Source organism: Ochotona curzoniae, unplaced genomic scaffold, assembly GCF_017591425.1.
Source record: "Ochotona curzoniae isolate NIBS_2020 unplaced genomic scaffold, NIBS_Ocur_1.0 scaffold_2453, whole genome shotgun sequence".
Taxonomy (NCBI): domain Eukaryota; kingdom Metazoa; phylum Chordata; class Mammalia; order Lagomorpha; family Ochotonidae; genus Ochotona; species Ochotona curzoniae.
In genome coordinates this window covers 12397044-12409622 of record NW_024467094.1, presented here as the reverse complement: position 1 = coordinate 12409622, position 12579 = coordinate 12397044, and the positions used below count along the sequence as shown (strand labels likewise).

Genomic DNA, 12579 nt, shown 5'->3' with positions numbered 1-12579 from the left:
TGGAGGGGCCACAGAGGTCCACTGAACGGGGCAGGGCCTGAATGCTGGAGGGCCCACAGTCGGGTCAGCAACCTGAGCTTGGCACTCATAGTGTCCCGGACATACTATGGCAAGGCTGAGGGGCCAGTGTCCCTGAAAGTTCTTATGTCTCACGGTTTCCAATAGAGGGCGCTCAGCACACCATGTGGGATGGCAGCAGGGAGTGAAAGAGGAAGAAGGCTTGGCTCCCAGGCTTTCTGGGAGTTTCTGTGAGAAAAATGTGGCAGGGCCATGGGATGGCCGCTTTGGACTTAGTAGGGGGAAGCATAGTGGGTGGGGGCTTCCCAGTGTGGTGGTCAGGGATGTGGAAGATGGGTTAGTGTATGTATGCCCAGGGGAGTCCTCAGGCTCTTGGGAATTAGCCAGGCCCCTCTGAGATACCAGAACACCGCAAAATATAGAACGTAAGGACAGCGTTTGCTGCACAGGGACTGCTGGGTGAGCAGGGGGCTGAGGGGGTGCTCTGTGCTCTCGCTCCCTGCAGAAGGCCAACAAGGGGCAGAGCCGCGCCATCGAGCGCCTGAAGAAGAAGATGTTCGAGAACGAGTTCCTGCTGCTGCTCAACTCGCCCACGATCCCCTTTCGGATCCACAACCGGAATGGGAAGGTCAGTTGGGGCTGCCCAGCCCTGGGCCGTGGGAACTCGGGCCTGAGCCTCCCCAGCGGGCTGCCTCTGCTCCAGCGCTAGGTGCCCTCTCCCCACGGGGAGTCCCACCTCTCTTCTGGCTGCCTCTTCCTCCAAGCCCAGGGGTGCCGGGGTAAAAAGAAGCTTTATGGGGGACCCCAGAATCTGAGAGTATCCTGGGTCTGACTGTACCCTCCTCCCCCACTCCGCCTGTCCTCTCTCTGTAGAGCTACCTGTTCCTGCTGTCCTCAGACTACGAGAGGTCAGAGTGGCGAGAAGCGATTCAGAAACTACAGAAGAAAGGTGAGGGCCCGGCTACATGGCTCTGATGGTGTCCATGGCAACCAAGGCCTTTTGTGTTCCCAAGCACTTCAGCACTTGCTTATTCATTGTCTCTACTTTAACTCTCCCCTCCACCCTGTGAGATGCCAGGGAGCTGGCCCTTCACTGAGGCCCCAACAGTTGAACTGATATGCTTAGGGGACAGGGCTCAACTACAGTCCGGGGTTCTGTGTCCCTTCTGTCGCATACACATGCATGAGTCTCTTCAGCAAAAGGCTCTTTTTTATTTATTTATTTATTTATTTATTTATTTATTTATTTATTCTGAAAGATGTGTGATTTAGGAGCTGATATGGTGGTGCGACATGCTAATCCACCCTGTGGCTCCAGTATCCCATATGGGGCACTGGTTCTTATCCTGGCTGCTCCACTCCCCATCCAGCTCTCTGTTTATGGTCCAGGAAAGCAATGGAGGATAGTTCAAGCTCTTGGGACAATGAGCTCAAGTGAGAGACCCGGAGAGAGCTCCAGGCTCGTGGTGTCAGATCAGCTCAGCTCTGCCCCTTGGGGAGTGAATCAGTGGATAGAAGACCTTACTTTTCTCTCCTTTCTCTGTTAAAATCTGCCTTTTGGGTGAAAATAAATAGATCTTAAAAAAGAAAAAGAGAAATGTATTATTTATTTGAAAGGCAGAGCTACAAAGAGCAAGGATGAGACAGATTTTCTGTTTGCTAGTTCACTCTCCAAATGGCTACAACAGCTGCAGCGGGGCAGGTCTAAAGCTAGAAACCAGGCACTTCTTTCTGGGTCTCCCGTATGGGAGCCAGGGCCTAACAACTCGAGCCATCTGCTGCTGCTTTCCCAGAAGCATTATCAGGGAGCGGGATCAGAAGTAGAGCATCTGGGAAAAGAACTGGTACCCATGTGGGATGCCAGTGCTGCAGGCAGCAACTTAAGCAGCTACACCGCAGCACTGCTCCCCCCACCCCCGATTCTCCTACTCCCTTAGCTCTCTGACAGCGCCCCCAGCTGTGCCCAGGTGGTTGCCTGCCTGTTCTTTCCTCCCTTCCAGGACTAACTCTGCCCCCTTGCAACTAGAACCCTCTGTGCGACGACCCTAAGGAAAAGCCACAGGCCCTGCAGGCCCGTGCTGAGGCTCCCCTCCTCTCTGGCTTCCCCACAGATCTCCAGGCCTTTGTCCTGAGCTCAGTGGAGCTCCAGGTGCTCACAGGATCCTGTTTCAAGCTTAGGACTGTACACAACATTCCCGTCACCAGCAATAAAGATGGTAAGATCTGGAACCCAAGGTTACCCAGCTGGCAGGTTGAAGCTCTCAAGGAGTGGCTGGAGCAACGGGCCAAGCTGGGCCCATTTTTCCATTAGCGGAGTGACCTCATTTTTGCAATTTAGACTTTGTAAAAGGTTAGGCAGATGAGGGCAGCCGTGGGGTAGGCAGGATTCTTGGGTTGGGGGTCCTGGGGATGGGGGGCTGGAGGTGTAAGGCAGAGCCTCCCAGGCTGAGCTGGGAAAGGGAAGGGCTCCCACTTTACTGGGGAGCTCAGCCAGGAGCCCAGGGCTTGCGGAGCTCTGGACTGGCCACCAGGTGGTGCTGTCAGATCAAGGTGCAGGTCTCTTGGAGGAGGAAGGGCCCAGCCTCTCACCACCCCTCCCTGGGCACTCTGCTCTCTTGTAGATGATGAGTCTCCAGGGCTCTATGGCTTCCTCCACGTCATCGTCCACTCCGCCAAGGGATTCAAACAATCGGCCAGTAAGTGCCCCTGGACCCTTGCCTTATAGGAGCTTGGGTGAGCCACTGTTTGTCCTTTTCATGGAAAGTCCTGTGAACCATCAAGCATTGTGCAGAACCTTCCGTTGCCCACCCACCCCCTACCCCATATCTGTCCAGGCTGGAGCCCAGCTGGCACACCTGTGAGTGGGAGGGTATTGCTCCCACCTGCCCTAGAATTCGGAGGACCGCTGTCCCCAAACCCTCTCCACAAGTGTCTGAAACCCTGAACTCTAGTCCCATATCTGTTGGTCGCAAGCTGTGTGGCCTTGGAAAGCTTCTTGATCTCTCTCATCCCCATAAAGGCTATCACAAGTCAGTGTAACATCAGAGAGGCCCTCAACATGGCTGTGGACATGTGGTGCCAGCACCCTGCCCCACACGGTGCTTTCTCTTCTCTGTTGAGGTCTCTGATCTATAGCTTGCCAGCCCTGTAGTGGATTCAGTAGTACCCAATCTGTTGTCAGTATTTCACAGAATATAGTACTTATCTGCATAGGATTTTTTTTTTTGAAGATTCATTTTTGTTTGAAAGGCAGAGTGGCAGAGAGATCTTCCATCCACTGGTTTACATCTAAATGGCTGCAATAGCCAGGTCTGAGCTGGGCTGAAGCCAAGAGCTAAGAACTCCATCCTGGTCTCCTTTGTGGGTGGCAGGGACCCACAGACTTGAGCCATCTTCTGTCACCTTCCCAGGCTTATTAGCAGAAAGTGAGAGAGGAAATGTAGCAGCCGGAATTTGAACCTCTGATACAATGGAGTGCCAGCATCACGAGGGGCAGCTTCACTCACCGTGCCACGGGGCTGTCCACTGCCTGCATAGGGATTTGTGAGCTGGATAGTTAAGGTTGCTTCCTGCCCATTTGGCCGATGAACAGACCAAACCGCGTCAGAGAGGGTGGAAAGTCTTCATATATCAAAGGACCAAGAGGAGCCCAGGGCTCGTGGCTCCTCCCCCTGCCTGCTGTTTCCAACAGGTGACAGATGCTTCATGTCCTTCCTGGCAAGGACACTCCCTCTTGGAGCTTCTGTTACCGTGAAGCCCCCTAGAGTACCAGGGTGAGCTGGCCTCCCCATGCTGTGTCCCCGCCCCGCTTGGGCGAGCCATGGCCCTGCATCTACCATGCTGCATTGTACTTCATCCTCTGTTGCCCCTGCTGGGAGCGCTCTGAAGACAGGAACCAGGTTCCCTTTTTCCCAAGCCCCAGAACCTCCCCTTTGAGCTTCTGAAAGTTTGACCAGGTCCCCCTCACTCAGCATCTGAGCTGCCCCTGAATTACAGACCAGAGGCCCCAGGGGAGATGTTAGGCAATTTTTGTGGGCTGGGGATTTGAACTCAGTTAGTCTGGCTGCACAGCCCTCACCTTGACCCCAGGAGCCCTCTCCTAATCTGGCAGAGGGGTCACCCCTACCAAAATCAGCCAGTGACATTGGACTTCCTGCTCCCTCTGTCTCAGCTGCACAGTCTGTCCCCTGATCCTCTGCAGCCTGTTCCAGCATGTTCTACGCCCCACTCAATATCTGCTGTGGTTGCCCAAACTGCCCCCTGCCATGCCCTTCAACATGTGGACACCTTCCTGCCTGCCACAGAGGGTAGCTGTGGTTCCTCATCTCCATCCCTGCATGGCCACCAACACACTGACACTGACCTTGGCCACTGCCGCAGCACAAGCACTGAGATCTGAGCCCTGGAGGGAGCGTATGGACCACAGAGTGACTCCCAGCCACGTGTCCCAGGATAGAGGAGGGAATTTCAGCCCCAAGGCCAGGGAGCAAAACCCCAGTCCCACGTCTGCCTCACCTGGGAGTGAAGGTAGTGAGAGTGTCCACAATGCCCCTGCCTTCATGGACCTACTGTGTGCCTGCTCTATGCCCGAGTCTCAGGCGATACACCTGCGAGTGAGGGAAGCTGGCGTGTTCCTGCTTGAAGGAAGAGACACACAGCAAAGGCCACACAGCAGAGAGAACTAGTCCAGAGTGCACCTGGATTGTGCATTGTCCGCAGCCTCCCCGCTGTGCATTCCTCAGGAGCCTCACTCAGTGTTTATCTGCCCTCCTCCTGCAGATCTGTACTGTACCCTGGAGGTGGACTCCTTTGGCTATTTTGTCAGCAAAGCCAAAACCAGGGTGTTTCGGGACACGACAGAGCCCAAATGGGACGAGGTGAGTGGAGAGGGGCTCAGGCACCCCGCAGTTGTCACCAAGCATACCTGCCTACCTGACCGCTCGTGCTCTGCCTGCTCAGCACTCTCCAGAATGTGCTTCTCGGGATGGGGACTCCTCTGGGAACTTCAGAAAGCCAGGATATGCTCCACAGCTTGTGCGGGGGGCCATGCCTGCCAGAAGCCAGGTCTCCCAGCTTCACAAGCTCTAACCCTCCCGTCCCTGCCATGTCTCCCCAGGAGTTTGAGATTGAGCTGGAGGGCTCTCAGTCCCTACGGATCCTGTGCTATGAAAAGTGTTACGACAAGACCAAGGTCAACAAGGACAACAATGAGATCGTGGACAAGATCATGGGCAAAGGGCAGATTCAGGTGAGCGCCCAAGGCACCCAGAAGAGCCTGGGCTCCTGAGACCATGGCTCAAAGCTGAGGTGGCTCTCCTTGGGCTGCAAATGACTTATTTTACCCCAGGAGCCCACGTGGGTGTACTTCTGCCAGCTTCTTCACCTGGCTCAAGTGGCTCATTCCCACTTGCACAAGCTGGACCAGAGAAATAGCAGTTGCTTTTGTTGTCATGTTCCAGCATCAGGTGGCTGGTTGGCTGTTCCTGGAGTGATGTTGGGAAGCTGTGTGAGGGAGGCTGTGTGTGTGAATAGGAGGGAAGAGTGTGGTGTTGGATGAGCAGTGTCTGCCAGCAGTACGGGATACAAGGCATCCAGTGCTTAGACTCTCGGGTTGTGGCTGGCTTGCTGGGGCCCTTGGGCCTGCACGTCCCTAAGCCTACAGGCTCTGGCTTGGGGTGGGTTCTCGGAGTATCAGTGAAGGTGGGTCCTTGGGTCAGTTGTGTTTCTTGGTGCCCTGTGAATAGCAGTGACTAGCAAAAAGGCACTGCTTGCAGCCTGTGTCTCTGGAACTTTGGGTTTTGAAGCTGGCTGCTGTTCATCTGTGGAGAGTCCAGCTCAAGTAGGGGATGGGGTTGACATTCAGCATGGGGCCTTCCTCCATGCTCCTGGCTGACATCTTGTGTGGTCTTGTGCTTGTGTCAGGAGCAGATTGTGGGCTCCTGGGCTCAAAGGCAGCAGTTTCTGACCTGCCCACGGGCCATTAAGTGCTTAGGCTTCTTAGCAGTTGACCCAGATGGGATTAGGTGCAGGCTGGAACAGCCCTGTCTGCCACAGGGAGCCAGCTTTTCCAGAGGAAGCGGGTGTTGTCAGATGCTTCTGAGGTTGCAGCTTGATTTCTGGCTTCCAATGGAGAGTTCTTTGTGGCATGGGAACCTGTGTACGCATCCCACTACTTCCTAATGTCTTAGGCTCCACTGTTGTGGTTGCTTATAAATTTATTTGAGAGACACAGAAAGGGACAGCTCCCTTCTACCAGTTCACCCCCCACATGCCCAGAACAGTCAGCACTGGGCCACAGTTGTCCTGTGGGTGTACTTGAGCCATCACTGCTGCTTTCCAGGTGGGAAGCTGGAAGCAAGGGCCTCCAGGATTCGGACAGGGCACGGCACCATTTGGTGGGGACCTTGCAACCGGCCCCCTCTGCTGGCCTGTGTTTCTGAGCACTTCCGCTCCTGGAGCTATGGGACCTGCACCCTGCTCTTCAGCCCTATCACCAGGGAAACAGGGTTGCTAGGCAACCACAAGCCAGTCCTTCATTATTTAGGAAGTGGTGGCTGGTGAGATAGAGGGAGCTCTCTTCTGTGCTCAGTGGATGGGAGCCAGGTCTAGCCCCAGGAGACACCCGGAAGAGAGACGTGACTGGCTGCCACAGCCCCTGGACCATTGGGGGTGTTAGGCGCTACCTTGGACCCCATGTATCCCAGCACTCAGATCCCAGGGTCCAAAGGCCACACTCCCCCACATGGACTTGGTCAGAGTCAACCTCCTCCTCCTGGCTTAGCTGCATGCCCGCAGGGGAAACACGCCATCCATCATGAAGTCCTGGAGACTGGAGCAGATGGAGGCGTGGGGGAGGGGGAAAGCCAGGTTGTGTTTGGCAGAGCAGAAAGCAGCGTCTGAGGAAAACGTTTCCGTGTTTAAGCTTCGAGGAATGCTCAGTGCCTGGAAGCCAGTACCAAACACAAGCCTTCCTGCTGCCAGCCACCCGGGGCCTGCGGGGGCCTCTGCAGCCTTTGAAGTATCCTTATGTGCAGCCATGTGCATCAGGGAGGGGAAGGGGTGTCCCCACAGCAAATGTGTTGCTCCCGAGCATGGCCAGGTCAAGCCAGGTGGGGGATGGCACTGAACCTTTCCACGTGGCCAGGTCCTTAGGGCACAGGACACTCCATTCATACCACCTGCTCGTATCTTCCTCTTGCCACACAGCCAAGGATGGGAGCTGGCACTGGGTTGGAGCTGAAGGTGTCCTGAGGTAGGGATGTTCAGAGGGCCTGGAGGAGAGCAGGGGAGGATGGGCTGCCCACCCAGGGCCCCTTCCCTCTGAGCCCCCTTCCATTCAGCCCACACAGCAGCACAGGACTCTATCCAAGCAGGGAAGGCCAAGCCATCCTCTCTGCAGTATTCGCCATACTCAGGCTTTCCTCTAGCCTCTCAATCTGAGCCGACTGCCTTGACCTGGCTGGTGGGCCTGGAGAGGCGTCCACACTGGGATCCTGTTTTCTGTAGTAAGGGGGTGACCTAAGGTTGATCATGCACACACAGCCCTGCCTGGTGCACCTGGGGCAGGCCTGGTTCAAGTGTTTTCCCCAGCATGAAGCTGGCTGGTTCCTGATCTGGAGGAACTCCTGTCAGATTGGGAAGGCAGGAAAGTCTGTGAATGCCACGCCGCCAGATGCTGGTACCATGAGGGAGGCGCTAGAACCCAGCATCATGGCAAGAGCTCCCAGCTGTTATCACAGGTATGTCTTTGGTGTACCTGGAGCAGGGTGCTGTTAGCAGTTCTTAAAGAAAGGGCTGGGCACTAAGGGGTTAAATAACCTGCCCAGGACCTCACAGAGAGGGACAGGAGAGCCAGCGCTTGAACCTGGCCTGGTGCCTCCAGACGCCACCTGTAGATGCTGCGGTGCCACAAGATGGGGACGTGGGCGGCAGGAACTCAAAGAGAAAAATCACCATGGGCTGGAGTTAGAGGCTTTGGTGTTGGGGGTGCATTGAGAGAACTGTGGGAGCGCCAGGTGTGCAGTGTTTATAGTAGAGAGAACACTGCAGTCGTAGTAGCAACAGAGGGTTCAGAACACAATCCCAAGCACCGCTCAAGACCAGCCCTTTGACCATGCGCCTTTTCCGGTGCCCCGGTATGTAAATGTTAGCATAGCTTCGCTCACGGCATGCAGCTTGTAGTTTTCCATTTTCATGTGGCATTATCAACACCCTTTCTTTTTTAGGCCGGGGCGGGGGCTGCCTGGTCGTTAGCGCTGCCTTCATGATGCATTGTCCAAAGCACTTTTGTATACAGCATGGGAGTCAGTTCTCCTGCCTTGCCCCACATGGTAATTGCCATTTCCAGCTCTGTGTTCCAGCAAGGTGGGCAGGCTCAGCATCAGCTGAAAGCCACTGGTGTGGCCTCCCCGGGGACCTGACCCATGGGGCCAAAGGCAAGGAGGCCGGAATGTGGGGCGAGTGTCCCTAGAAATGAAGGCATTGGGTGGCACCCTAAGCTGGAGTGGGGGAGTGACAAAAGTGGGAAGCCAGTGAGGGGGTGACTAAATCATAGAGGGTCAGGCCAGCAGGGCCTCTGGAGGGTGTTTATTCCAGTCCTGATTCTGAAGAGAAGCACACCAGGACCACAAAGGCTGAGTGTCAGAGCCACGGTCACATAGCTCTAGACGCAGAGACCCCGTGCCCGGATTGGTCGTGTGGTCAACTGTGGGGCAGTTGAGCAAACAAAGTTGCTCATAGAGGGTACGGGGTGGGCATGGCTGTTGGGCCTGTCCTTTGTCACAGTAAAGCTGGTGGATGATCCCACCTGCATGGTCCATTCCATCCCCTGTTTCTTTCCAGAGCCAGGAGCCAGTGCCTCTTCATTCTTCATCCAGGCCCCCACCCCAACTCTCTGCCTTCTGCTCAGGTCCAGCTCAGCCAGGAGGTCCTCCACCACCCCCACCCCAAGCTGCCTTTGTCTGCCCTGACTCCCCGGCCCAGGGGACTCTGGCATGTTTATTCTAGTCTATTTCCAACCACACTGCTCCAGGCTCCAGATGTGCTGTCCCCAACTGGGATCTACCCGCCAGATAATTAGCATATTCCCAGGGCCCAACCCATCCTGGGAGGGTGAGGACTGCATCAGAGAGGGAGACTGTCCCTTGGGAACCCCACAGTTTGACTCCTGCCTGGAGAGGGATTGGAAACCATAGGGATCTCTTGTCCAGGGGAGCCACTCAGCACCCTTGCCCCTCTTCCCCCTGCTGCTCCCCATCCCTGTGACCAGCACTGCCACAGGCCTGGAACGGCCTTTTCACCTCTGCTCCCTTTGTGCAAGAGGGGGCAGCTGCGCTTTCCCAACAGCCTATCAGTGCTGTATCTCCTGGCACCCTTCCAGGTTACAGGCCAAGAAGGAAGTCAAGCTGAACTGATGCCTGGGGTAGTTTACCCTCAGCCCTGGCTACAAAATTCAGGTTTTTCCCTAATTTGGGGCCTGTCTGAGGTGGGAAGGAGTGGGTAGCATCCTTGATGTTCTCCTGGCTGCTGGGTAGCTCATGAGAGATCAGAGCTATCATGTATGACCCTCGGGTTATGAAGGCCGGTGCCCTTCCACCAGGCCCAAGCATTTTTTCCTTGCTCTAGCTGGGATACAATATCTGTAACATGAATTTACTCTATTTAATGATGTCTCGGTGTATAGCTCAGGAACGTGGGGCATGATTCATCCATCACCACCACCCTTCATCCAAATGAAGTTTTGTAGCCTTGAAACAGGAACTCTTACCCCACCCCTCCAAGCCCCGAACACAGCTGACTGCATCCTGTTTTCTGTCTGCATTTGGCCTCTCTAGCAACCTCGTGTCAGTAACCTGGGTGCTATTCCCAGGGCCTAGGTCTCCCTGATCCACAAGGGCTGTATTGCATGGTGTATGTCATCTGCTTTGGAGCCCAAGTGACACTCTCTTGGTATGGAGGGGGCCGCGCCTTGCTCACATCTGTTCATCCACCAATAGACATTTGGTTGTCTCTGCCTTAGCCCTTCTTACTTTTATAGGAAACCCGGAGCCTCATCTCCAAAGAGGGAGGTTTCACAGTCTCCCTCCCTCATTCCTCCCAGATGTCCTAGGAGAGCAGGACCCCATACTCCGCCGGTCACTGTGAGCTGTGTACAGCTGAGCCACCCCTGCCAAAGGAACACTCCCTGGCTCCTCGACTCCCTTCAGCCTGTCAGTTTTTCAGCTGTGGGTCGTGTGGGATGCAGGGATCCTTACGATGCTGGCCTGCGCTTAAGTCAGGAGTCCAGTTGTTTGACCTCTTGGAGCTTCTGACTCTGTTCAGCCTGGGTTGCGGGGAGAGGGCTGTTCTTCCCACTACTGGGAAGGCTGGGCAGAGCCGTGGCCCACCCATCCAGACTTTGACTAGCCTTCCTTCCATCCTGGGTGCTGAGCACCTGCTGGATGGCAGGACGGCCCTTACCACCCGGTTCTGTAGGGCAGCCAGCATCAAAGAGGCTTTGAGGCCAGACCAGTTTTGGGGACGGGGAATCTCATGTCTGACTGTCCTCATTAGTTAAGAGCAGAGGGTGATTCCCTGCACTCTCTGAGCCTTGGTTTGCCCTGTCATATGGGTTCTCCTGAAGGCTGGAGAGAAACAGGCTCCTGCAGGGGTTCTGGGTTTCCATTGATAAGCATCCCTTCACTCCCCAAGTCCATCACCTCCATGTGCCCCTGACTAGCTGAGCTGTAGCTGTTTTCCAAAGCTGAGGGAGTCAGGCTCGGCTTTGATGAATGAACCTCGGGGTGGATGGGCAGGGAGGTGCGGATTGGGACCCCCTCCAGAGCCTATGGCAAAGCAGCCCTGGGGTCTCCCCAACTTTGAAGCAGCTCTCGGCCTGGCCTGGTCAGGCCCAGAGCAAGTGAGGAACCCGGCAACAAGGTGCCTTTGTCAGCAGCTAGGGAGTGGCGTCTGGTTTCAATTACTCTGCAGTGCGTGAGCAAGCACAGAGTGAGTGTAGGTCAGGGGCCTGCTAGGGCAGGAGCCAGGGGCTCCCACCCCTGTGCCTTCCTCCTGGTCCCCAAGGGGGGGAGAGTCTGTTGTCCCCATTTAACTTTGTCTGAGGGTTGCACGGGGCCAACTTTATTGTCCTGGGAGCGTCACCCTGGTCCTGTTGGCCTGGGTGACCTAGAGTCCCTTCCAGCTCTGGCTGATTTGGTTTGTCACAGGTGGGGCCAGGAGGTGCTTGGGGCCCTGCCCAGGTGTGCAACAAAGCCCATTCATACAGCACACTGACACCTTCATCTTCTCCCATTCATCTTTCAGAGCCCTGTTGCAGGGTTGCGCTGACCACAGCCAGGTCCTTGGCCATTCAGTCAGAGGTCAAAGAGGGGATGGGCTTTTCCCTTTCACTACCATGGTCCCCAAGCCCCATCTGACACACCCGGTAGCCCCAGGCAGCGTCCTGCCCCAGGAATTTGGCAGTCCAGCCCCTGCCCGCCCCAGCATGGGTTGGAGACAGATATCCAGGGCCAGTGCCTGCTGGTGGAGTTGACGGTGTGTATATCCTGCTGCCTATATCTGGTTGTACCAGACTGTGCCCTGTGCTGCCACCACCATGCTGGTCTGAGAGACACAGGACCCAGTTGTGTTCCTTGTGTAGGACACTACGTCTTGCCCAGGTCCTGGTGACTAGAGCCATTGTGCTGCCCAGACCCCTCTGACCTCAGTTGCTATAGTCCAGCACTCCTGCTGCCACTCTTCCAGGCAAGTGTGGATGCCTCTGGTGCTTGGAGAGCAGACAGCAGAGCAGCAGACCTCTTATCCCCGGTGGACAAAGGCCCAGGGCTGGATCCCAGCAGAGTACCTGCCCTGCTGTCCAGATGCCCGGCGCAGACTCCTACCCCACCACCCCCATCTCTATGTGTGCCTGGACTCTGGCCAGTGTGTCGTAGAGACAGGAAGCAGGTGGAGGCCTGAGTGCTTTGCCACTCTCCTGGCGTGCAGTACCACCTCAGCAGGCTTGGCAGCCCCTCTCCCAGGCCCACCTCTGAGCTGACCCAGAAAGGACCAGCCACCGGGCCCTCATCGCCAGCCTCTCCCCACACTTAAAGAAGGGACGCTGTCCTCTCGGCTCCAGACTGATCACCCCCACCACCTCCATTCCAGCTCAGGCAGAAGACCCAGGTGTGATTCCAGCTGGCTAGGCACAGGCCACCTCCTGGGTACATCCTGCCAAGCCTGTGGGCATTCCAGGAGCCTATGCAAGTGCAAGCAGCACGCATTGCTGGGCTCAGTAAGTGGCTCATCGCCCTGCAAGAGTTCTTTCATCCTCCCAATGGGGCCTCACTCTGAAAGTTAAGAAAAGGACTTAACGAAGAACAGCCAGGGAGCTCCCAGCATTAGGGCCACAGTGAGTACCAGTAAGTGGTGTGTTGCCTAGAGTGAACTCTGCTGAATTCCTTTCAAGCCTGTAACAGTTGACAAAACCCATGGCCAACCTCACCTCCACCGAGGCTCCTCAGAGTACAGCAGTGATGGTACTGGGTTGGGGACTAACCCAGGCTCAGCCTCTCACTCGTGGGC

At 55.9% G+C, this 12579-nt stretch overlaps 1 protein-coding gene across 5 annotated transcripts in view; it reads left to right on the top strand.

Annotated features, from left to right (window-relative positions):
* The window catches only part of ABR (ABR activator of RhoGEF and GTPase), a 173336-nt gene that overhangs the window by 133356 nt on the left and 27401 nt on the right, over positions 1-12579 (top strand). For all 5 annotated transcript variants that reach the window (XM_041000716.1, XM_041000717.1, XM_041000718.1 and 2 more), the window contains 6 exons: positions 524-646; positions 892-967; positions 2130-2234; positions 2640-2714; positions 4798-4895; positions 5135-5266. In XM_041000716.1, the coding sequence (XP_040856650.1) occupies positions 524-646; positions 892-967; positions 2130-2234; positions 2640-2714; positions 4798-4895; positions 5135-5266 (609 nt within the window). The remainder of the gene's footprint in view (positions 1-523; positions 647-891; positions 968-2129; positions 2235-2639; positions 2715-4797; positions 4896-5134; positions 5267-12579) is intronic.